Source organism: Polyodon spathula, chromosome 20, assembly GCF_017654505.1.
Source record: "Polyodon spathula isolate WHYD16114869_AA chromosome 20, ASM1765450v1, whole genome shotgun sequence".
Taxonomy (NCBI): Eukaryota; Metazoa; Chordata; class Actinopteri; order Acipenseriformes; family Polyodontidae; genus Polyodon; species Polyodon spathula.
The window spans coordinates 15,685,942-15,709,335 of NC_054553.1; the positions used below are offsets into that span (position 1 = coordinate 15,685,942).

Consider the following 23,394-nt stretch of genomic DNA (forward strand, 5'->3'; position numbering starts at 1 on the left):
GTTTTACCAGTTTACCAGAGACTGGAGGCATTCACGTGATTGAAGAGTGAATGAATGCAGCCATGTATCAAAACATTCTAGACAGTACAATGATTCCATCTGCAGACAGGTCATCTTCCAACATAAAAATGACCCCAAACACACGGCTAAGCCAAATCTGGAATTTAAGAAAACAAAAACAACATTTCTGGAATGACTTGTGCAATCATCAGATCCCAATCCAATAGAAACGCTTTGGACTGATCTGAAAAAAAGATGTAGCCAAGCATTGTGTATCCAATCTGTCTGAGCTGAAGGAAATATGCAAGACAGAACGGGCCCAGATTTCACCAACAGATGTAACATACTGAAATAAGCATGTTTGATTTTTTATGAATAGGATGTTAGATTACTAGAAATTCTGTATTTTGTATTATTAAAAAAAAAAAAAAAAAAACATTTATAGTCAGCTAAATGCTTGTCCTTAATCTGTTACCTTGAATTATGGTACAATATGCATAGAGTGCCAATACTTTTGTCTGCAACTGTAAATGTCTTTTGTTGAAAATATTATTGAGAATGACACAATAATAAAACTATAAATGTATCAAATGTATTTATGGTATGTGCGAGTGTGAGAGTGATCACAACTGTCTGAAGACATTAGAAACAGAAGCAAAGAGCTCCTGGTACTCCATGTCTGTCATTTATACAGTCAATACTCGTTCAAACAAACTCTGATTTGACAAATTTCCCGATAGTAAGAATTTTCTAGAGTCCCGGCCAAATTTAACAGTCGCTTATTGTAAATTACTTCTTATGTGATACAAATTCACTTATCAGATTACCTGTTAGTGCAAATTATTTTGGAGCCCTCCCAGAGAAGAAAAATGTGAATACAACTAAACGCCCTAGTTTGAACAGCTGAGTGGAAAGGATATTGGGAAATATATTATGTATGTATGTACTGTATTTTAGTGCTGTTTAGGGACTACAGATCCCATGATGCATTTCTATTTGCCATAGTGCTCACGCAAAAACATGCACTACCCTTGCAGACAAAAACTGAGATATTGAAAGCGGTGGATAATGCACCACCTTACAAGAAAAAGAAAGATGTTGCTGCAGATTTTAGCATTTCATTCAGGACACAATAAAGCACACGGAAGCGACATTTAAAAATGGGTCAAACACCTAACAGCTAGTGCATTCTATACATCATACAGCTAGTATCAAAAGCAGGTGATCTATTGCAGTGCGTTCTATGCATGATATCCACTGCAGTGTGTTTCCATATATCCTCCTATATAGCTAATACAAAAAAAGTATAAGGCAAGCTTAACAGTTTTTCAAAGTGATGAAGTAAAACACAAAACAAATAAGGACCCGATATCCCGATATATATTATATGAAATCGATGACCGTGGTATTATTAATACATTTGCTAAATCACAAATGACTATAATAAATAATCCAGACTGGTGATGAGAGAGGAATGACTACTAAATGAGAGAGTGAAAATAAAGATTTGTAATGGAATCAGTGACTCAGTGCAGTTTCAGGTCTGTATTTTTAAGAGCTCTGGTTTTTGAGCACCTTGTAAAAGGCTCCTCTACCTTAAATGCAAGTAAAGGTTTATATTTTAGCATAAAATCCTTCATTTCACTTTTGGAAATTGAACAAAACAGTAATATTTGCCAGCTTTCCGTTCAAACGTCTTATTTTACCAGATACAATATTCATTTGTGCAACAAAAGGTTTTATAGGGATCTGGCAGCACAAGCTAGACTACGTTAACTCAATAATCAATGCCGATCACTCTTTACAATTAATCTACAATGAACAGGGCATCCACAGGTCTGATGTTCCGTTCTTAAAAGAAAACTTTGAGTTTTCAAATGAAATGAAATAAATAAATACAAATACTTCAATGTACTTTTTTTTTTTCTCCAAAACTGTATGCAGCACGATAAAGGAAAAAAAAAAAAACTTCTCTTTTCAAAAGTAGAGCTTGGAAACTACCCTCATGTGATGGACAATTTGACAAAAATAAGTATCAAAGGAAATGTTGAATGCCAAAGTCACAAGCACTTGAACTGTAAATCTGCTGAGCCTCTTGCTAACACTACAGAGCGATTCATATTTAGGGGATGATTTGGTCGATTTCGACACACTCAAGATAGATCACTCCTGGATGGCATCACCTATTTTTAGGGGCAATGGCTTGTTTGCTGTTGACAGGTGGAGAATGCTGTAAACTGTGCTTTATCTCAGCAGGGTATTAGTTAATCAAATCTGGTAACTGACCAATGCCTGAACAGTTGAAGACTTTGCTGAAACGTTTTTCCGCGATTCTTTTTTTTGTGTTCACGTTACCATTGAGTTTTCGTAATTATTAGAACCATGGGTGGTTTATCCATAACTTTAAAATTGCACTTGAAACTATTCTGTTTTTAATAGACATAGAATAATAAGCAAAATAAAGTGACAAAAATTGTGTTATGTTCCAAATCTGAGACTGCACTTACATCATATTTTCAGATATTGGCAAAGACAGTGTTTTGTGCACAAAGAGTAATGAACTCAAGACTGAAAGTAATATTTAACAGAGCTGCACTACACAGCAGACAGCTGCGTCGGTCGTGATGTGGGTAGTTCTAGAAGAGCTTGGACCGTTATGCCAACTTTTACCATTCCTCGTTCTTCTAAAATATGATGAGGCAAACATAGTTTTTCCTGGAAGAAGTAAAAGAGATTGAATTAGTGGAATAACTCATTCCTCTACAAACAGTCACGTTTCTGGTGATTTGCCAGCTTTTATTTTTTCAACTGACTTTTCAACTGACTGTTGAAAGGCTCCAGGGCAGTGGTGTTCTGCTGTAGATGCACAGCAAGAGGAGTTACTGTCTACCTGCTGAGAATGAAACTGAAGCGCAGAAATATCCCACATAGAGTGTGATGCATTACCTGTGGAACACCCAGCTTCTTACACGCATCCAAGAAGTTTTCAACATTTCTTCTGCACTTCGCCATACTTAATTTAGGCTGAAATAAAATAAAACACAAAAAAAGTAAGACGTTATTTTAATTTGGCAAACAAATTAAGAATTCAATAAAATATCTCAAAATGACTTTCAGATGCACTAGGTAGATCCAACTAACTGGAAACAGGCAGGGGTGCTCCCTAAACCAATTATAATGGATAATTGTATTTATTCTAATTATTTCTGTCCAGACCTCCACAACAATGTAAATTCATCAAATCAGAGTACTGTAAATGCTGAAGTGACCATGGGAGTCAAGTGGATCAGCTACAGTACAATGTTTGTCTACCCCCTGAAACTTTAGCGTCAGGTCCTTACCACTGCTGGGGAGGGCACATGAATGCTGCCCACAGAACGAGGTCGAATGTGATTAGCTAAATGACAAAGGACGACGCCATCCATCAAAGCAGCACCGACATCATCTGGTAGCATGACTTTCAGCCTGGACTCAAGATTCTGTAGAAACAAACACATGTGCTGAGATGTGCACAGCAGAACAGACACATGCACTAAGGAGATGTGCACAGCAGCATACAGACACACATGTACCGAGGAGATATGCACAGCAGCACAAAGACATAAGAACATAAGAACATAAGAACATTAGAACATAAGAAAGTTTACAAACGAGTGGAGGCCATTCGGCCCATCTTGTTCGTTTGGTTGTTAGTAGCTTATTGATCCCAGAATCTCATCAAGCAACTTCTTGAAGGATCCCAGGGTGTCAGCTTCAACAACATTACTGGGGAGTTGATTCCAGACCCTCACAATTCTCTGTGTAAAAAAGTGCCTCCTATTTTCTGTTCTGAATGCCCCTTTGTCTAATCTCCATTTGTGACCCCTGGTCCTTCTTTCTTTTTTCAGGCTGAAAAAGTCCCTTGGGTCGACACTGTCAATACCTTTTAGAATTCTGAATGCTTGAATTAGGTCGCCACGTAGTCTTCTTTGTTCAAGACTGAACAGATTCAATTCTTTTAGCCTGTCTGCATATGACATGCCTTTTAAGCCCGGAATAATTCTGGTCGCTCTTCTTTGCACTCTTTCTAGAGCGGCAATATCTTTTTTATAGCGAGGTGACCAGAACTGCACACAATATTCAAGATGAGGTCTTACTAGTGCATTGTACAGTTTTAACATTACTTCCCTTGATTTAAATGCAACACTTTTCACAATGTATCCGAGCATCTTGTTAGCCTTTTTTATAGCTTCCCCACATTGTCTAGATGAAGACATTTCTGAGTCAACATAAACTCCTAGGTCTTTTTCATAGATTCCTTCTCCAATTTCAGTATCTCCCATATGATATTTATAATGTACATTTTTATTTCATTTCCACCATTTCAATTTCATCCTTCGTGCTACCCACTGGGTTTTCCCATTTTGTATGGGGGAAGTTGAAATCCCCCATTAGTATGGCTTCTCCTTTGCTACACACATTTCTAATGTCATTGTATAACAGATTATTTTGCTCACCGTCTGAATCTGGCGGTCTATAGCATGCTCCTATTATTATGCCCTTTGAATTTTTGTCCGTTATTCTGACCCATATTGATTCGGCTTTATTTTCTTTGTCCAGGTTTAACACCTGGGCTTCAAGACTGTTTCTTATGTATAGTGCTACCCCTCCTCCTCTTCTGTCCTCCCTGTCTTTCCTATACAGTGTATACCCACAAATATTATATTCGTCCCCATCACTCTCAGACAACCAAGTTTCAGTAACACCTATCACATCATAGTTACTTGTTAGTGCAGTAGCTTCAAGTTCTAGAATTTTGTTTCTGAGGAGATGTGCACAGCAGTACACAGACACACATGTACTCAGGAGATGTGCACAGCAGCACAGACACATGCACTGAGGAGATGTGCACAGGTGCACAAGCAGCCCGGGCAGATCCTTTGAACTGTGTTGGTTGTAGTAGGTGGATGCATATGACTGAAGCTGCTGCTTTTCTGAGTTTTAAAAGTGATGGAGTTCTTGCATGCACCTCAGTTCCTTGAATTTTGTTTCGCAACTTTGACTTGTGGTAAAATGCCGTTTTAACCACAGCTGCTTATCCCGCGATTTCCACGTGGAGCACATGCGAGTCCAAATTTGTCACTCCCGTGAGAATATCGTGCAGGCGCTTACATGCGCATCTGCAAAGTTTAACACATCTTTTTAATGCAGTTCAATGAAAAAATAAGAAAACTGTATTGTAAAAGTATATGTAGTTTTGATTTTCACTAGCAGATTGCAGCAGTCCCTAAGAAATGTGCTTGACAGACCGGGTCATCTGTATACACACAGCGAGAGTGAAAAATGGATGCCTGTGTATCTACAGAGAATAAAACGAGGAGATTTCTTGATTTATTTATTGCCGTCACAGGTTGTAAGGAAGCCTTGTCAGGTTTGGTACTCGTCAAAACAACCTATTTATTTATTGTACCTACACTTCACAGGTAATTCATATCACAGCGCTACACACCCGTGCCTGAAACTGGGGAAGATACTGTATTTGCAACGCAAATTTTCTGATGGGCTAGATAAAGACATAGCATTAATGAGGGTTTGAAGTGCGTTTGCTTTCAAATCTATCGCACAAAAAAATAATTTTTAAAAAGTGATATGCCTGCACAAGTATTATTATGTAAAAAAAAATATTTCATTTATACTTATATAATGCTGCCATTTGAAAAAAAAATTATGCTATGTTGTGACCTACAGTATATTATAATGCTACAATTTTAAACATATTGTTGTTATCTTGTTACTTTTGTTACTTTATCACAATGTTTTGAAAACTGTCCAGATTGCTTATTTGAGGGCTAAGAATGAAAAATCTGAAAAAAAGAGCATTTTTAACATGGAAATTGCCAAAATAATTTGGCAGCTGGGTAGTTAAATGGGGTTGATCAAGTTTAAGAAATGTTTTTGAGCTACTGAGCCTTCAGATACTTCTTAATTTCTTCTAAAAAAAAAAACCAAACAAACAAACAGAAAGTAAAACGTACATGGCGAAGCTGCCGGATCTGCTCCATTTCTTCTCTTAGATGCTCCATTTTCCTCCGCATAGTGAACCCGGGGTCTGCAGAGCTGCTGTCATGCCTGCTTGGTCGGGTGAATGCTGGAACATAAAAACAAATGACCAAAAAGTACACTGAAAAGAGAAACACCCAACATTTGCTTTATAATAAAGATTCCTGGAACTGGTGACTCAGCTATAAAACAGATGTGATTAACTAAACATCATTGAATAAAACACACCATGTTCAGGCAGTACCACTGGATTTCTCCAACAATGACTGCCAAAACTGATACAACCACAAAACTTATCGTGGTTTTTTCAAGTAACTAAAAACATTGTTTAAACTAATATGCAGGTCTGAACCATAGTCATTTATATCCCAGCTGATCTGCATTGGTGACAAATGGAAAATGTACGGCCCCCTTTTCACTTGGGGTGTCTTGCATAGTCAAACCTTTACAGGATTTTTGGCATTGAAAGCATATTCTGGAATACCAACACATTTACAGTGGTAAGCACGTGGTCAGGTAAAAACAGAAGAAAAATGTTGCAGCCAGCACAGGTTTCAACGTTCTGGTGATAACACACATGCACACCTCCAATATACACAACACAGGAAACGTTCTGGTGAGAACACACATGCACAACTCCAATATATACAACATAGGACAAAGGAAATCCTTATTACTAATCACAGGGTTATCTAACTTCACTTGATCAATGTTTGGCTTAATTACTGTGACAAATGAAAACAAATAATTAATTTGTTGGACAGTCATTCTTTTTTTTTTCTTTTCTGTTCCTATTCTGTTTTTTTCTTTTCTGGATTCTGTGTTTTTTGGATTATATTCCATGGAACTTTTCTTTTTGGATTTGTTTTATTTTTTGTGAATGGGGTGGAATATTTGCTGCAACTAAGCATAACTTTGGATTGGCAACCAATTTGTGTGTATATGTGGGAAGAACCATATGGTAACGTATGCATATGGTTTACTTTCTGAACCATGCAAGTTCAAGGGTGAATGTCTGTATCTTTTAGCTTGCTAACCTGTTGGGTTGGGTTGGGTTAGCTATTTTTAGATGATTACACTTTACTGCCAATCTCTGGTTAAACTGGTTTACTCTTTATGCATAGTAATTCATTCTCATGCTGCCTTTTCTAGAAGCAGACTAAGTGACTGGTCTGGACTCCTATTTCCTTTGTACCGAGTTCAGCTTTGTCTTCGGAGCAGATTCACTCATTCAGTGGGCTGTGGTGAAAAGACACGTACCTGTTCTGGGCTTGAGACCAAACACTGTCAGCATTGTGCTGTATTCTGCAGGTTTAATGCCATCCTGTAATAAGAGATTTAAGGTGAGGTTACAACACAAGCCTATTCCAAAGGCAGAGGCGCAATGTTTGACATACAAGGCACGGCCAGTGGAGTTGATACTTCTGGACTCCCAAACCCCAGACTCCATCACTCCCCCTGATCCCAGGCAGCACAAAGAACATGCATGCGGTTTAATTGCTTTCTTTAAAGCAGTGTCAGTTACGCTGGTGTGGTCAGATTGCAGGAGCTAAATGCTTCTTATTTTTGTTTCTGCTTAAGCTGATGTGAATATCATTTTTCAACCTCCGAAAGCTGTACATTGCTCTGCAACAGTGAGTTGCACCACCTACTGTCTTGTATTCTGGGAATATCTCTCAGCTGTGAGGAGGGTGGAGAGCTGTGTAGATATGTCTCAAATGTATCCGGAGTAACATGGGTGAACTAGCGGGATAATTAATAAAAATACCTGACTGCGTGGAATGTATGTTATAGAATTAACTGTGGGTCTAGACTATGTATGGCCTGAAGCACTTGACTTCTATAATAAATGTGCTGTGTGCTTGTACCTCAATCTATGTCTGGAATCTATTACTGCCTTATGGCCTGGATTAACATCAAACTAGTCCGTGCATCATTACAGGTTCCTGCTGTACAGCTAGGGGGGTAGGGAGGCTAGGTAGGGAGGGGGGGCCTTCACATTCTAAAGCCTCAATTGTCTCTTGGTTCTTGGCACATTCTGCTAATTGTTTTTAAAATTAATTGTTGCTATTCAAGCATTAGAATACTGATTTTAAATGTAATATCGGGCAGACCTGACACAGCTCTGCAATTATTACTGTGACTGTTGAATCATGATGCTTGGGAAGCTGGTAATGAATAAAAAAAACTCAGGGGTTAAGCTACAGGGGCACTACCCAGCATTAGGCAGGTTCTAATGTGTTAGCTGCCTATCCACTTCACAGAATTCCAAGTATCAGTAACTTTAGAAGAAACCTGCTAAATATTCAGAACGCTGCTGTTAATCAACCAAAGGCTTTCCAGAGAGTCTCATGAAGCACTGTTAAACACCTAACAGCTTTCCAGGGAGTCTCACGAAGCACTATTAAACACCCAACAGCTTTCCAGAGAGTCTCACGAACCACTGTTAAACACCTAACAGCTTTCCAGAGAGTCTCATGAAGCACTGTTAAACACCTAGTAGCTTTCCAGAGAGTCTCATGAAGCACTGTTAAACACCTAGTAGCTTTCCAGAGAGTCTCATGAAGCACTGTTAAACACCTAACAGCTTTCCAGAGTTTCACGAAGCACTGTCAAACACCTAACAGCTTTCCAGTCTCACAAAGCACTGTTAAACACCTAACAGCTTTCCAGATTCCTATGAAAAACAAGAACAACAACAACAACTATCAAAACAAGATAGTTCTCAAAACAAGAACAACAACTATCAAAACAAGAACAACAACTCAGGTAAGACAACCATTAAATGTATTTATCTAAATGCTAGAAGTATCAGAAACAAAATTCTAGAACTTGAAGCTACTGCACTAACAGGTAACTATGATGTGATAGGTGTTACAGAAACGTGGTTATCTGAGAGTGATGGGGACGAATATAATATTTGTGGGTATACACTGTATAGGAAAGACAGGCAGGACAGAAGAGGAGGAGGGGTAGCGCTATACATAAGAAACAGTCTTGAAGCCCAGGTGTTAAACCTGGACAAAGAAAATAAAACCGAATCAATATGGGTCAGAATAACAGACAAAAATTCAAAAGGCATAATAATAGGAGCATGCTATAGACCGCCAGATTCAGACTGTGAGCACAATAATCTGTTATACAATGACATTAGAAATGTGTGTAGCAAAGGAGAAGCCATACTAATGGGGGATTTCAACTTCCCCCAAATAAAATGGGAAAACCCGGTGGGTAGCGCGAAGGATGAAATAGAAATGGTGGAAATGACAAATGACTGCTTCCTAACACAATTTGTGAAGGCACCCACTAGAGGGGAGGCATGCCTTGATTTAGTCTTTTCAAATAACGAAGATAGAATAACTAAAACAGAGGTCAGAGAACCACTGGCAAACTCAGACCACAACATGGTCTCATTTGAAGTGTTTTTTAAATCCCCAAAAGTAAAGACTAAAGCTAAGGTTTACAATTTTAGAAAAGCAAACTATGAAGGTATGAAACAGAGACTAACAGAAGTAGATTGGAGTAAAATAGAGAAAACACCCACAGAAGAAGGATGGTTGTTCTTCAAAAATGTAGTACTAGAGGCGCAAAACAATTATATCCCTAAAGTAGACAAATCTAAATGTAAAACTAAATTGCCAAAATGGTTTAATAGATCAATTAAAAAAAATATTCAGCGAAAAAAGGCACTTTACAGAGCATTAAAAAATGACCAAAAAGAAAGTACACAGAAAGAGTACACAGAACTGCAAACGCAAGTCAAAAAGGAAGTTAGAAAGGCCAAGAGAGAAATAGAAATAAACATTGCTAAGGGAGCTAAAACCAATTCCAAAATGTTTTTCCAATATTACAACAGCAAGAGAACATTCAAAGAGGAGATTAAATGTTTAAGAGATACAAATGGCAAAATCGTAGAGGAAGAAAAAAAAATAGTAAATATGTTAAATGATTACTTTTCACAAGTTTTTACAAAGGAAGATACTGACAACATGCCCTACATGTCATCCAGTTCCTATCCAGTTTTAAATAACTTTAGCATAACTGAGGCAGAAGTGTTAAAGGGACTAGGAGCTCTTAAAATAAACAAATCCCCTGGGCCGGATGAGATCCTCCCAGTAGTAGATGTAGAAAAAGGGAAAGTACTGATTAGAGGAAAAACCTCAGAATGGAGTGTGGTAACCAGCGGTGTACCACAGGGATCAGTATTAGGTCCTCTGCTATTCCTAATCTACATTAATGATTTAGATTCTGGTATAGTAAGCAAACTTGTTAAATTTGCAGACGACACAAAAGTAGGAGGAGTGGCAAACACTGTTGCAGCAGCAAAGGTCATTCAAAATGATCTAGACAAGATTCAGAACTGGGCAGACACATGGCAAATGACATTTAATAGAGAAAAGTGTAAGGTACTGCACGCAGGAAATAAAAATGTACATTATAAATATCATATGGGATAATCAGTACTTTCTGTTTTCTACATGTTAACCACTCCCTAATCCATGTACATGTGTTTCCTTGAATCCCAACTGCATTAAAGCACTGTTAAACACCTAACAGCTTTCCAGAGAGTCTAATGAAGCACTGTTAAACACCTAACAGCTTTCCAGTGAGTCTCATGAAACACTGTTAAACTTCTACATACTGTTGCATTGTAAACACAGAAGCCTGTCAGAGGTCTTCTAGTGGCTACCTTTATCTCAAACAGGAGAGTCAACTAATCTGAATAAATACCACATTACACTGACAATAGAATTTCCTTACATATTAGTACACCGTCTCATCACAAGCCATTTGTTATTTAGCTTATATTTCCCACCCTAACCACCACCTTCTTCCCCTTGTCACTCCCAGGTGAATCGAATGCCTCAGTTTACCACATAAAAGATGGCAATCAACATTTCAAGGCAGCACTAAGTAACTGCAGGATGAGGCACAATGCTGCGAGACATGCTTCTGGTAACTTTACACTCCAATAAATATGTTTTCAGCTGTCCTGCCTTAATGCAAAGCAATACTCACCTCTCTGTCATTTTCATTTCCACTGGAGTTTTTTCTTGAAGAGGTCTGGCATTTATTCTGTAGCAACAACAAAAAACAAAAACATGGTGTTAGTAACACCAGTACCCCGCCCCAGCTGTGAATACAAAACAAAGACAGAGTCTTCCAAACATACCCACATTTCCATACCCTCACTATCTTGTGATAAAGAACATGCAAACCATGTTTCGTTAACACAGGGTAAGCTGTTGTCCAGGTATATGTAGAACTGTAATGTGTGAGATACATATGTAGCGATGATAAGACAACACAGAACTTACATACTGGGGTGTGCAAGGATCGACTGCTTTAATATTTAACAGGTTATTATCATAACCCTGGTTCCATGAAATAGAAATGTATCTATTACAAAATGGGTTAACCTATTATGCCCAATTCAACTGAACACTTCTACCAAAGCTGCGTCCTACGCCCACGATGTCAGCACCCGTCTCCGCCCCCACAAGAGATAAAGCTGCGTGCAGGACAGCGCTCAGTGTCAAACTTTCTTCAGCCTACTGCATAGAATGTACACAGCGACCAAAAAATTATAATGGATACACTTATATTTCAGGAAACCAGGGTTATGATAATATCCTAACATTCCCTTTCAAGTACGAAATGTATTCCATTACACAATGGGCTTGCTCGTAAGCAATCTTGACTATCTCCACTATCCAGTGTTTTGACAGGGCTTGACCTTGGTTCTTAGCTCCAAACAGCTGCTCAGATAGTCGCCAAATTTTCGCCTTGTCAACTTAACAAGCTAATGCCCTAACTGGACAAAACATATGGAGCCGACGATCCTCATCTGACTGGAACGGTGGAGGATGAATCGCCTCCAATTTCCACCAACTCATTGACACGGAAGGTCAAGAGGCATTTGGGCACAAAGGCCGGATTCGTGTGGAGCATAACCATCCTAGACTCCTAGTCCTAGACTCCGTAAAAATAGAACAAACTTTTGCCACTGAAAAAACTTTTGCCACTGAAAATGCCTGCATCTCACTCGCGCGTCTAGCGGAGGTGATGGCAAGAAAAACACTGTCTTCAGAGACAGGTATTTAAGCTCTGTAGAATGCAGAGGTTCAAAGGGTGGTTTTGTGAGTGCATGCAGCACCACATTTAACCGTCACTGAGGAACTTTGTCCGTCAAAAGGAGGCTGAAGTCTTCACGCCCCTTTCAGAAATTCGCGTCTAGCGGAGGTGATGGCAAGTAAAACAAAACCAGCCAGTCAATTTTAACATGGCAAGCCAATACGGTTGCCAAGTAAACCTTCAGAGTCAAGGGGAACTTACCCTCACCAAACAGGTCCTGCAAAAAACTGCAGAATGATTGGCATGGGGCAAGTTGTGTGATCAACCTGATGTGCCAAACACCAAGCTTGGATTTCCACCCAATTGTATCCATATTGAGAGCGCATTGAAGCAGCTCATGCATTCTGGAGAATCGATATGACTCTCTCCGACAAGCCTAACTAGCTGAACCGGAGCCATTTAGGGGCCAGACCCAGAGCTGTTTGTTCGATGGGCTGGAGTGCCACAACATCCCCTGCGCCTGGCTGAGCAGGTCACGGCAGTGGGCAACTGCCGAGGCTGTTGGCGCAACTGATTTATTACCAGCGATATGTTAATACAAATATCTAAAAAAATCGCAATTATGCTGACAAAGATATTGCAAGAATATGCACAACAAACCAGAACACTAGGGACAGGAAAGTTTAAACCCCGCAGCCTGGTCAGTAACACTGAGTTCTTGTTGCAACACTGTGGGTGGTAACAGACAAATTGATGTATGAGGTACAGCATGGGGAGGACAATACACACTACAGGGGCAGTTTCTCTTGAAAAGAGTGGTTTCAGATTTTCAGAAAATACTTTCGTTTTGCTTGTATGACAGCCCATTTTAAGAGATGATTACAAGATGCCTGCAGTATAATTATGTAACCATGTTCTGTTAGATGTACATCACAATGAAAAGGGATGCAGATGTGCTGGAAAAAGGTTCTCACAACATGACATATTTAGGGGTAGGGCTTGGAGATCAGATTTATTTACTGTTATTAATAATAATAAAATTATAATATGTATGCAACATGAAAAACAGTGCATACAGCAACATGTAAAAATGTGGTTATTTGGTTGTTCACGTTATGTGATTAGTGGGCTGAAGTTGACCACAGCTATGCGAAAGTGTCCCTTTATCACCATGGTAATACACAACCCTGCCTTTCTGGAAGCCAGGTTTTCATTAAAATGTCTAACTAAAGGAACTGGTAAAACAACCACACGGTGTATGTCATACAAACCCAAACCAGTTAACATGCCAACTGTTTATTACAGGACTAGAAAATAATAATAACAACTATAGATACAGTGGCTTGCGAAAGTATTGACCCCCCCCTTGGCATTTTTCCTATTTTGTTGCCTTACAACCTGGAATTAAAATTGATTTTTTGGGGGTTTGTATCATTTGATTTACACAACATGCCTACCACTTTGAAGATGAAAAATATTTTTTATTGTGAAACAAACAAGAAATAAGACAAAAAAAACAGAAAACTTGAGCGTGCATAAGTATTCACCCTCCCAAAGTCAATACTTTGTAGAGCCACCTTTTGCAGCAATTATAGCTGCAAGTCTCTTGGGGTATCTATCTATAAGCTTGGCACATCTAGCCACTGGGATTTTTGCCCATTCTTCAAGGCAAAACTGCTCCAGCTCCTTCAAGTTGGATGGGTTCCGCTGGTGTACAGCAATCTTTAAGTCATACCACAGATTCTCAATTGGATTGAGGTCTGGGCTTTGACTAGGCCATTCCAAGACATTTAAATGTTTCCCCTTAAACCACTAGTGTGTTGCTTTAGCAGAATGCTTAGGGTCATTGTCCTGCTAGAAGGTGAACCTCCATCCCAGTCTCAAATCTCTGGAAGACTGAAACAGGTTTCCTTCAAGAATTTCCCTGTATTTAGCGCCATCCATCATTCCTTCAATTCTGACCAGTTTCCCAGTCCCTGCCGATGAAAAACATCCCCACAGCATGATGCTGCCACCACCATGCTTCACTGTGGGGATGGTGTTCTCGGGGTGATGAGAGGTGTTGGGTTTGTGCCAGACATAGCATCTTCCTTGAGGGCCAAAAAGCTCAATTTTAGTCTCATCTGACCAGAGTACCTTCTTCCATATGTTTGGGGAGTCTCCCACATGCCTTTTGGCGAACACCAAACGTGTTTGCTTATTTTTTTCTTTAAGCAATGGCTTTTTTCTGGCCACTCTTCTGTAAAGCCCAGCTCTGTGGAGTGTTCGGCTTAAAGTGGTTCTATGGACAGTGTGGCAGGCTGGCGAGTGGATAGAGGCCCAGAGACAGTCTGCAGTTCAAAAAAATAACAATTTTATTATAAATAAACAAAAATAAAGTGCACAAGGGCAAAATAACAGATACTCAAACATAAATAAAGCAAAAACAAAACTCACAAAAATAAAGTTTCCAGGCTGGGCAATGCCTTCACTGGATTTAGAAAATTCAAAAACCACAAAACAAACACCAACCTGCTTCCTCAGCTCCCTCTCCCCAAATGAGAAGCAGAGGCCTCCTTTTATATCAGGTGGCTGGGCGCTGATTGATCGTTAATCAACCTAATCAACTAATCAACCCCAGCCACCTGAACATAATAAACCCAGGCAGCCAGGGGAAGTTAACCCCATCCCTGCCAATTTAAAAGGGCAGAGCTTTGCTCTGCCACAGACAGATACTCCAATCTCCGCTGTGGAGCTTTGCAGCTCCTTCAGGGTTATCTTTGGTCTCTTTGTTGCCTCTCTGATTAATGCCCTCCTTGCCTGGTCTGTGAGTTTTGGTGGGCGGCCCTCTCTTGCCAGGTTTGTTGTGGTGCCATATTCTTTCCATTTTTTAATAATGGCTTTAATGGTGCTCTGTGGGATATTCAAAGTTTCGGACATTTTTTTATAACCCAACCCTGAACTGTACTTCTCCACAACTTTGTCCCTGACCTGTTTGGATAGCTCCTTGGTCTTCATGGTGTTGCTTGCTTGGTGGTGCCCCTTGCTTAGTGGTGTTGCAGACTCTGGGGCCTTTCAGAACAGGTGTATATATACTGAGATCATGTGACACTTAGATTGCACATAGGTGGACTTTATTTAACTAATTGTGTGACTTCTGAAGGTAATTGGTTGCACCAGATCTTATTTAGAGGCTTAATAGCAAAGGGGATGAATACATATGCACGCACCACTTTTCCGTTATTTATTTTTTTGAATTTTTTGAAACAAGTTATTTTTTTCTATTTCACTTCACCAATTTGGACTATTTTGTGTATGTCCATTACATGAAATCCAAATAAAAATCCATTTTAATTCCAGATTGTAAGGCAACAAAATAGGAAAAATGCCAAGGGGGGGTCAATACTTTTGCAAGCCACTGTAGATAGACAGACTTGTAGTTGGGTTCTCAAACCTTGAGTCCGAGTCACGAGTCCTTGAAACAAAACCAAATCAATTTTCATTCAACTAGTGGTAGATGTTGGGAGAACAATTTCCTTACGGATGTTGTCTGATATCACTCAGAAAAAATACATCACGGCTTACCAGTGATTGGATAATGTTTTGTTGGGTGGGTTTTTACTCTGCACAGGTTTCCTAGTAACTGTAATATTACCTGTGTAATAGAACATTTTTAAAAAAGGAGCTGTTGAGTTACGGAGCCCAAAAGTTTGAGTCTGGCTGAGTCCAAGTAGAGTCCGAGTTTTTTCGGCCGTGACTGGAGTTACAGAAAATACGACTCGAGTCAGACTCCAGTCCTACAAGTCTGACAGAGATATAATATACTGGGGGCGGACTTGCACGCATGCATAGGACAAAGGGTAGTAAACATGGCATCATAGGCAATACCTTGATATAATCTTTTCTTAAATATTTATTTCGCCGCCTCTCTTGGCTATGAACCACTACAGGGTGAGTCTCTGAGTCCGTTTGATCCTGCTTTGAATTATCCTCCAAAGAGCCCGAAGACTGCAAAACAACCAACAAACTCACACTGTGTGCCGCTTGCTGCCACATGTACAATGAGAAGGTAGAGGAGGAGAGTGAATAGATGGTAAACACGTCAGAGAGTTAAAAGAAACAATAAATAAAGTGAAACAATAAAGAAATAAATGAGATGAGTGACCTGAGAGAATGCAGTGTCTTCATCAGTGAACTCTAGCTCCTTTAAGAAAGGGAAGGAAGGAACGCAGATGAAAACACACTGTTAAAACATCATCACTGACAGTGCAAACATTTCCTTTGATCACTATTGCAAGAGTCCCCCTTGGTCATCTCTATTATACATCTTTACAGTGGTACCACAAAGATTCAAAACACCAGCAATGTTAGTCATTTGTAATGTTTCCTATCGCCTGGTTTGTCGTACATTGCTCTTTTCAGTGTCCCTGTATAGAAATGGTGCAAATAGCTTCAGGTGGCCAAGCAGACCACAGATGATATGAAAACAGCTAAGCAAAGCAATTAATATTCAGCTCCCTTGTTATTAGTATACTGTTCAATCCAATGAGAAATGTATTTCTTGCCATTTAGCAAAACTCTGAACATTATGGAATGCATTAATATTGTTTGGTGTAACACTGCACGTGAATATTTTCGTTTTCATTTTGATTATAATTTAATATTCAAGAGTACTTAAGATTTCCATCGGAACCACTATAAAATGTGCTTTTACATTTGAATAAATCCAAAATCTGGAGTAGAAACTCTATACTTTTAAATTCACCAGAAGCCATCAATAGTAAAGTACAACGACACCAAGGAAATTTAGGAGACATATGATTAGCTTCCCAAACAAACAAAGGCAGGGCACTCCAGAAGAGCACTGCAGGCATCCTCCAAGGGCAGGACTCCATGTGGGGGAAGTAAAAGTAGTAAAGTAAATCCATCCCTCCATCACACCCGATCCCATGTGCTTCCACAACCATCTATTACTGGTTTGCGAGAATGACATCTTCTTAATGTGTTAAATGTCATACAGCATAGGTTTTTAATTAACTTTTGATAATTATCGGTTTGTCTTTGTTATTAACAGTTTAAAATCTTTAACAGTCATTTACTTAGCAAACAATGATGTGATTCCCAGTTATACGGTTGCAGCCCTGAGGTAATAGTAAATAGTAAATGGTGCAGTGAACTGCCTGTTGAAACTCACCATGCAGCTGTGTGGGGATGCTGGTGTGCTGCCCTCCTCCACGGACACACTAAAAACAGAAGCACAATAAATCACTCAGAAATCCTCAGTAAGCAAAGCCCAGTACTCAGTTACAGTACAGGACTGCTCAGGTAAAATGTTAGAAACAGCAATACTCATTTTGGAAATCAGTGTTATTAGTTTACAATGTCTTTAACTAAACAGAAACTGCTGCAGGATGGCCAACATCAAAGTGTAGAGTGACTGAATTTACAGACATGCATAAACACCAGAGGGTGACTCCACAGAGCCTGGGTGTCACTCATCTCTACCTTCTGTTACCTTTGTTAAAGCAGTCCAAGGTTACTGTTAATGTGTGTGTCTGTGAGACCAGTCAGAAGTAATGACAATGAGACTTACTGCTTTTCAACAGCATTTGCCCTGCAGAAAAGCCTGTGTAATCCTGCCCCTCTACATACCACAATTCTCTATAATTCAACCAGATCCCTATTTAAATGAATGGTGTGATCCCCTCTACAATCCCTATTGAAATTAATGGTGTGATCCCCTCTACAATCCCTATTGAAATGAATGGTATGATCCCCTCTACAATCCCAATTGAAATGAATGGAGTGATCCCCTCTACAATCCCTATTGAAATGAATGGTGTGATCCCCTCTACAATCCCAATTGAAATGAATGGAGTGATCCCCTCTACAATCCCTATTGAAATGAATGGTGTGATCCCCTCTACAATCCCAACATTTCCGATATCTGCTGTATTTTTAAGTCTCTACTGCATAAAAATCAATGTAAATCTGGTACAGTCATGTGATTTATTTTCAAAGTTTAAAACTAGTATATAAACACACACACACTAGACGCTGCGTATAGTCTTGCCTGCACCATTCTGAATGAAGTAAAAAAAAAAAAAAAAAAAAAAAATGCTAAGATGAGGCGTGACTCAAAACAGATTGAGAACCTGTTTTCCAGTAACTAATTCAGCACACTGTCTAATTCCATATCAGATTGTACAGGTTTTACTGTAGTATGTTATAATACACCCAAAAACAATAACCAGGCCATGTTCTTCACTTCCTCGGCAAATCAGGTCACAGTGATGTCTGTGAGCTGATCATGCAGAGTCCTAATGGGTTTACTCAACTTTATAAAAGTCAATTTCCTACAAATGACCACAAGGTGGCAGTAGATAAAGTTGTATAAAAGCACAATTTGTTTTACATGTCAAGTACATGTACTACAGGCACCAGATTGAGTTAACCATTCAGATAAAAAAAGAACTAACTGTACTTGTAGTTAACACTCCAAGAATGAGTACTGTACCTGCAGTACCGATTAAAATATGATGCAACAATATTCTTTATTTAAAGAGATGCAGATCACCTGGGTACACTAAAGCGTACTGATCTCAAAGGCAGCGTAATGATCTCAATGACAGCACACTGAATTCAAAGGCAGCATACTGATCTCAATTGCTGAGTACTGATCTCAATGGCAGTGTATTGACCTCAATGGTAGCAGTTTTATTGTCTTTAATACCTTTTATTAGAGTCAGAAGGCTTCTGTCTGTTACTTGAATTGCTAAAGGACTGGCTAAGAAACCTGAAACAGAAGATCAAATAAAAATTAGAACAACAACAACAACAACATTTCCTAACAATAGCTATAGAACAGCAAAACCCAGAATAACCACTACCAACAAAACATACAAACTTCTAAATAAATGTGCATGAACTCCCCTTCACATAGATAAGGAAGTCTAAAAACAAAAAGGGAAGCAGAGCTACAAGTGGAGTATATGGTTCACTCCCACATGATTACAGGCGCACCGATTAGGAACAAAGGTGTATTCATAATAACCTTCTCCAGAAACCCAGTCAGTATCTAACACCCATGTTCTGAGCTGTATAAATGATTACATTAGAGACTAAACAAATTCTTCTCTCTCGTTACCACACTAACCATCTCAAGTCCTTTATTTTTCTGTTTCTCTTTCCATGCTTTGTTTTCACTTGTCACAACCCTGTAGATTCAATTCCTGTGCAGCAGTGATTATGACCCCAACTGACTTCTTACAAGCAGCACAGAAATAGAGTGCAAGGCTCAGATGTGGGGCGCTAATACCCACCACACAGGAAATAACTATAATGTGATGTTAGGATATATTAGCTTCACCTGAATCAAAGTGAAAACAGTCTGCAGAAAAATAAGGGACATGCAAGACAAGTTGTTGTGCCACGATGTTTGTAAAGCCTTGGTTATCTTAAAACAAGAGGGTGTACTCAGTGTCAGATATTCCTCTTAGATGTAGTAGTACCCACCATGAATGAGTGCTTTAGGTCCGACGAGTGCCATTACGAAAGCAATAACACACAACAAAGTGTTCAAATATGGTCCAATATCTGCATGCCTAGGGGTAGTGTTCACAGCACAGATTTTTGACACATATCTGAACACCCTGGAGTGTGCTGGTACCCCCCACCCTACTCATCCTCTCCCGGAGTGAATTGGTTGTCAGTGGTTCTGAAAGTTCCAACTGTGCTGGTAATCTAAAATATCTGCACAGGTTGGAACACCTGTTTTATAAATATTGTGCAAGGAATAAAAATGCAGGCTCCCATTCTCGCTTTGCCCTCACTACACAGAAAATAGACAGAGGGACTTTAGAACAATGTGATTCTGTAGATCAAAACCAAAATACGGAGACCTCCACATGACACCCAAAATAATTATCCCCATGTACCTTCCTGAAATTACTAACATATAAAAACGAGGAAAAAATAAGTACAAGAAAAAACAACTGAACTGTTTCTTGTTTTAAATGAAAGCTTGTCTGACTGAGTCACTTTCATTTTAAAATCACTGTATGGGTAATATACCTCTGTGCCCGTCCAGCCGCCCTTCTCCTCTGGATTAGGTTCTCACTGAATGTGGCTCTACATACTAAAGGCCTCCGTCTGTATTCACATGTCATGTGTACCAAACAAACCAAGAAAGAAAGCAAGAAAGAAAATGATGATGGGAAAGGATAGGAAGTTGTTAGTACAGAGAAAAGAAAGGTATTCAAGGCAGGGAAGCAAACAGACAGGATGAGGTTGTTTCATCACCCACAGCAGAAATAAAGCAGAATGAAGAATCAGTTTAAGCGGATGTATAAAAGTCTAAAAGCAACAGCGTGGAAATGCAAAACTCTCAGGATCTACCTGGCTTATCTGATGATCCTGCCTACCTTGAGCTGCTCATGCAGCAAGGGGCCCTTTGTTCCCTCAAAGCTCTCGTTTTAGACACTTGTTACAAATATTCTAAAATGCATTCTGTGCTTTTTGCAGATTTGCACTGATCTGTAAAATATGATAAAGTAAGAATCAGTGGTATTCTAGCACCAGGTCTAACACTGGACAGCAGCCTTCCAGCAGTGTGCACACTGGCATCTCTGGGGCTGACTCTACCTGTTCTGCTTTTCCTGCTGCAGTAACTGCACCGCTATCTTCCGCAGATCAATGACCTCCTTCAGCTCCTCCTCCTCCTCCTCTTCCTCAGCAAGCTGCTGCTCCCTCTGAGTGCTGAAACATGCATATCCATTGAAGCATGCGCTTTGTGAATATCCATTGAAACATACTCTCCGTGACTTAGTCACAGCCATTCTACTGAAGTCACCCATACCCATTTCAATGGCATCTTAAATGAAGGCATTCTGCTGTCCCCAAAGAAGCTGTTTCTGAATACTTCTGATAAACATCCCTCACAGCAAAGAACAATGCAATCTTTCCACTGGGTAAAAGAGTAATAAAACTGGACAGTATTTGAAATTATTTTCAAAGATTACTATCATGGAATTCTAGAAGTTGAACACAAACAAAGCAACACTGTATACAGTTCCTACCTCCACTCTTCTGTCCCATTGTCATTTTCCTCTGTTCTGTGTGATTTACTCAAGACTCTCCCAAGCTCCTGCAAAGGGGCGAGAATACAAATTACACTGTTAACAACAACAACAACAACAACAACAACAACAACGACAATAATAATAATAATAATAATTTCTTCAAAGGCTTTCAGGACTTAGATTATGAAGCTCCAGAAAGTTCAAGGCAGTTATCGTGGGCACCATGTAGAGTGTGAAGGACAGTCGGACACCATACAGTGTTTTAGGGTCCACACTGAAGTGATCAGAATCAAGCAGTGAATCAGAAACTAAAATGTGCACACTTCCTGGCAAAATGTATTCATGATATAATTATTCCTTAAAAACAAAAAAAGTATCAGGATTTGTGTTTCATACATTATGTTTATACAGCGAGCCGGAGACACACAGACCCTCCTGTATCTCCAGCACACTCCCATACCTTCATACAGGACATGAAGGGCTCATTGAGGTTCATATCCCCCGGCTCGGAGAGGGGCGTGTCTTCCTCTGTGTTGGGGTCGATGTAATCATATGGCTCTTGATCTGACAGAAAATTTAAAATAAAATCAATGCACATATTTTAATATTTTTTTAAAACAGTAAAACCAGTACAACGAGTGCTGCTGTGTCCATGCCACCCAGATGCCCTTGCCCCACCTTTATTCACGTCGGACATGATTCCCGTGTAGTGGCTGTCTGCTTTGCCCTGGTCCCGCGTGCTTTCTGATACCTGAGAGTGCAGGCTGATTGTGTCATCATCGGATGGCTGAAAAATACAAATTTGCCTTTTTTTATATTGTGAAAAAGGAACCATACAGATACTGGGTGCAGGGAGATTATTCCCTGTCAGAAGCCTGGGTTACAGTATATGAGCATGCTGTTTGAACCTGTCAGATTCCAGGGTTACAGTATATGAGCATGCTGTTTGAACCTGTCAGAGCCCTGGGTTACAGTATATGAGCATGCTGTGTGAACCTGTCAGAGGCCTGTGTTACAGTATATGAGCATGCTGTTTAAACCTGTCAGAGCCCTGGGTTACAGTATATGAGCATGCTGTTTGAACCTGTCAGAGCCCTGGGTTACAGTATATGAGCATGCTGTTTGAACCTGTCAGATTCCAGGATAACAGTATATAAGCATGCTGTGTGAACCTGTCAGAGGCCTGGGTTACAGTATATCAGCATGCTGTTTGAACCTGTCAGAGCCCTGGGTTACAGTATATGAGCATGCTGTTTGAACCTGTCAGATTCCAGGGTTACAGTATATGAGCATGCTGTTTGAATCTGTTAGATTCCAGGGTTACAGTATATGAGCATGCTGTTTGAATCTGTCGGAGCCCTGGGTTACAGTATATGAGCATGCTGTTTGAACCTGTCAGATTCCAGGGTAACAGTATATGAGCATGCTGTTTGAACTTGTCAGATTCCAGGGTTACAGTATATGAGCATGCTGTTTGAATCTGTCAGATTCCAGGGTTACAGTATATGAGCATGCTGTTTGAATCTATCAGATTCCAGGGTTACAGTATATGAGCATGCTGTTTGAATCTATCAGATTCCAGGATTACAGTATATGAGCATGCTGTTTGAACCTGTCGGAGCTCAAGGTTACAGTATATGAGCATGCTGTTGGGGACAATACCCTTTACAATGACTCTCCCAAATGAATGCCCGCCACCTTTGCATGATCTGGCAGTCCATCTAACATTTAGTTTAATAACATTATTTTCAAATGTTTAGCTTACGATTCTTTAGTTTGGTCACCATTTTAGAAAGCAGGTTCTAATATTGTTAGTTATCTTTAATGGATCTTTATCTTGGTTTTTGTATTGGGTATCTGGAGTAAATGCCTGGCTGATACTCCTACAGGTTACGCAGGGCCCTCACCTCTGTTGTGGATAAGCGCTTGTCCCCATTGTCACTGCCAATGCCTGAGTCTGGGCCGTGGCTCTTACTGGGGTAAAAATCCTCCATGCTGAAATCAAAAATACAGGTAAGAGTGCAGTAAAACAAGGTGAAGGAGGACTGTGGTGCCCCCAGCAGCAGCAGCAGCAGCATCAGTTGCATTACCAGTTTGATTAAATAGGGTTCTGGCACTGACCCAGCTTGCTGTGATTACACAGCTTGCTTCCAGACCACTGAGTGGAATTCAACCAATAGAGACTAGAGAGAGTAGCAGCAAAAAGGCATTCCTTCCTTAG

General features: G+C 39.7%; 1 protein-coding gene across 4 annotated transcripts in view; it reads right to left on the bottom strand.

The window, feature by feature from the left end:
• Window positions 1-508: 508 nt before the first annotated feature.
• Window positions 509-23,394, bottom strand: part of LOC121295631 (leucine-rich repeat and calponin homology domain-containing protein 2-like) — a 94,871-nt gene continuing 71,985 nt past the window's right edge. The window contains exons 7-22 of one of the 4 annotated variants that reach the window (XM_041220522.1): window positions 23,081-23,168; window positions 21,852-21,960; window positions 21,634-21,737; window positions 21,171-21,238; window positions 20,737-20,850; window positions 20,167-20,244; window positions 18,827-18,889; window positions 17,288-17,336; window positions 16,259-16,297; window positions 15,982-16,101; window positions 11,059-11,115; window positions 7,300-7,363; window positions 6,015-6,127; window positions 3,342-3,479; window positions 2,947-3,024; window positions 509-2,715 (exon numbers count right to left, since the gene is read on the bottom strand). In XM_041220522.1, coding sequence (XP_041076456.1) covers window positions 2,596-2,715; window positions 2,947-3,024; window positions 3,342-3,479; window positions 6,015-6,127; window positions 7,300-7,363; window positions 11,059-11,115; window positions 15,982-16,101; window positions 16,259-16,297; window positions 17,288-17,336; window positions 18,827-18,889; window positions 20,167-20,244; window positions 20,737-20,850; window positions 21,171-21,238; window positions 21,634-21,737; window positions 21,852-21,960; window positions 23,081-23,168 — 1,402 coding nt within the window. In that variant the 3' untranslated portion in view covers window positions 509-2,595. The remainder of the gene's footprint in view (window positions 2,716-2,946; window positions 3,025-3,341; window positions 3,480-6,014; window positions 6,128-7,299; window positions 7,364-11,058; window positions 11,116-15,981; window positions 16,102-16,258; window positions 16,298-17,287; window positions 17,337-18,826; window positions 18,890-20,166; window positions 20,245-20,736; window positions 20,851-21,170; window positions 21,239-21,633; window positions 21,738-21,851; window positions 21,961-23,080; window positions 23,169-23,394) is intronic. The other 3 variants (XM_041220523.1, XM_041220524.1, XM_041220525.1) reach the window with 3 other exon arrangements.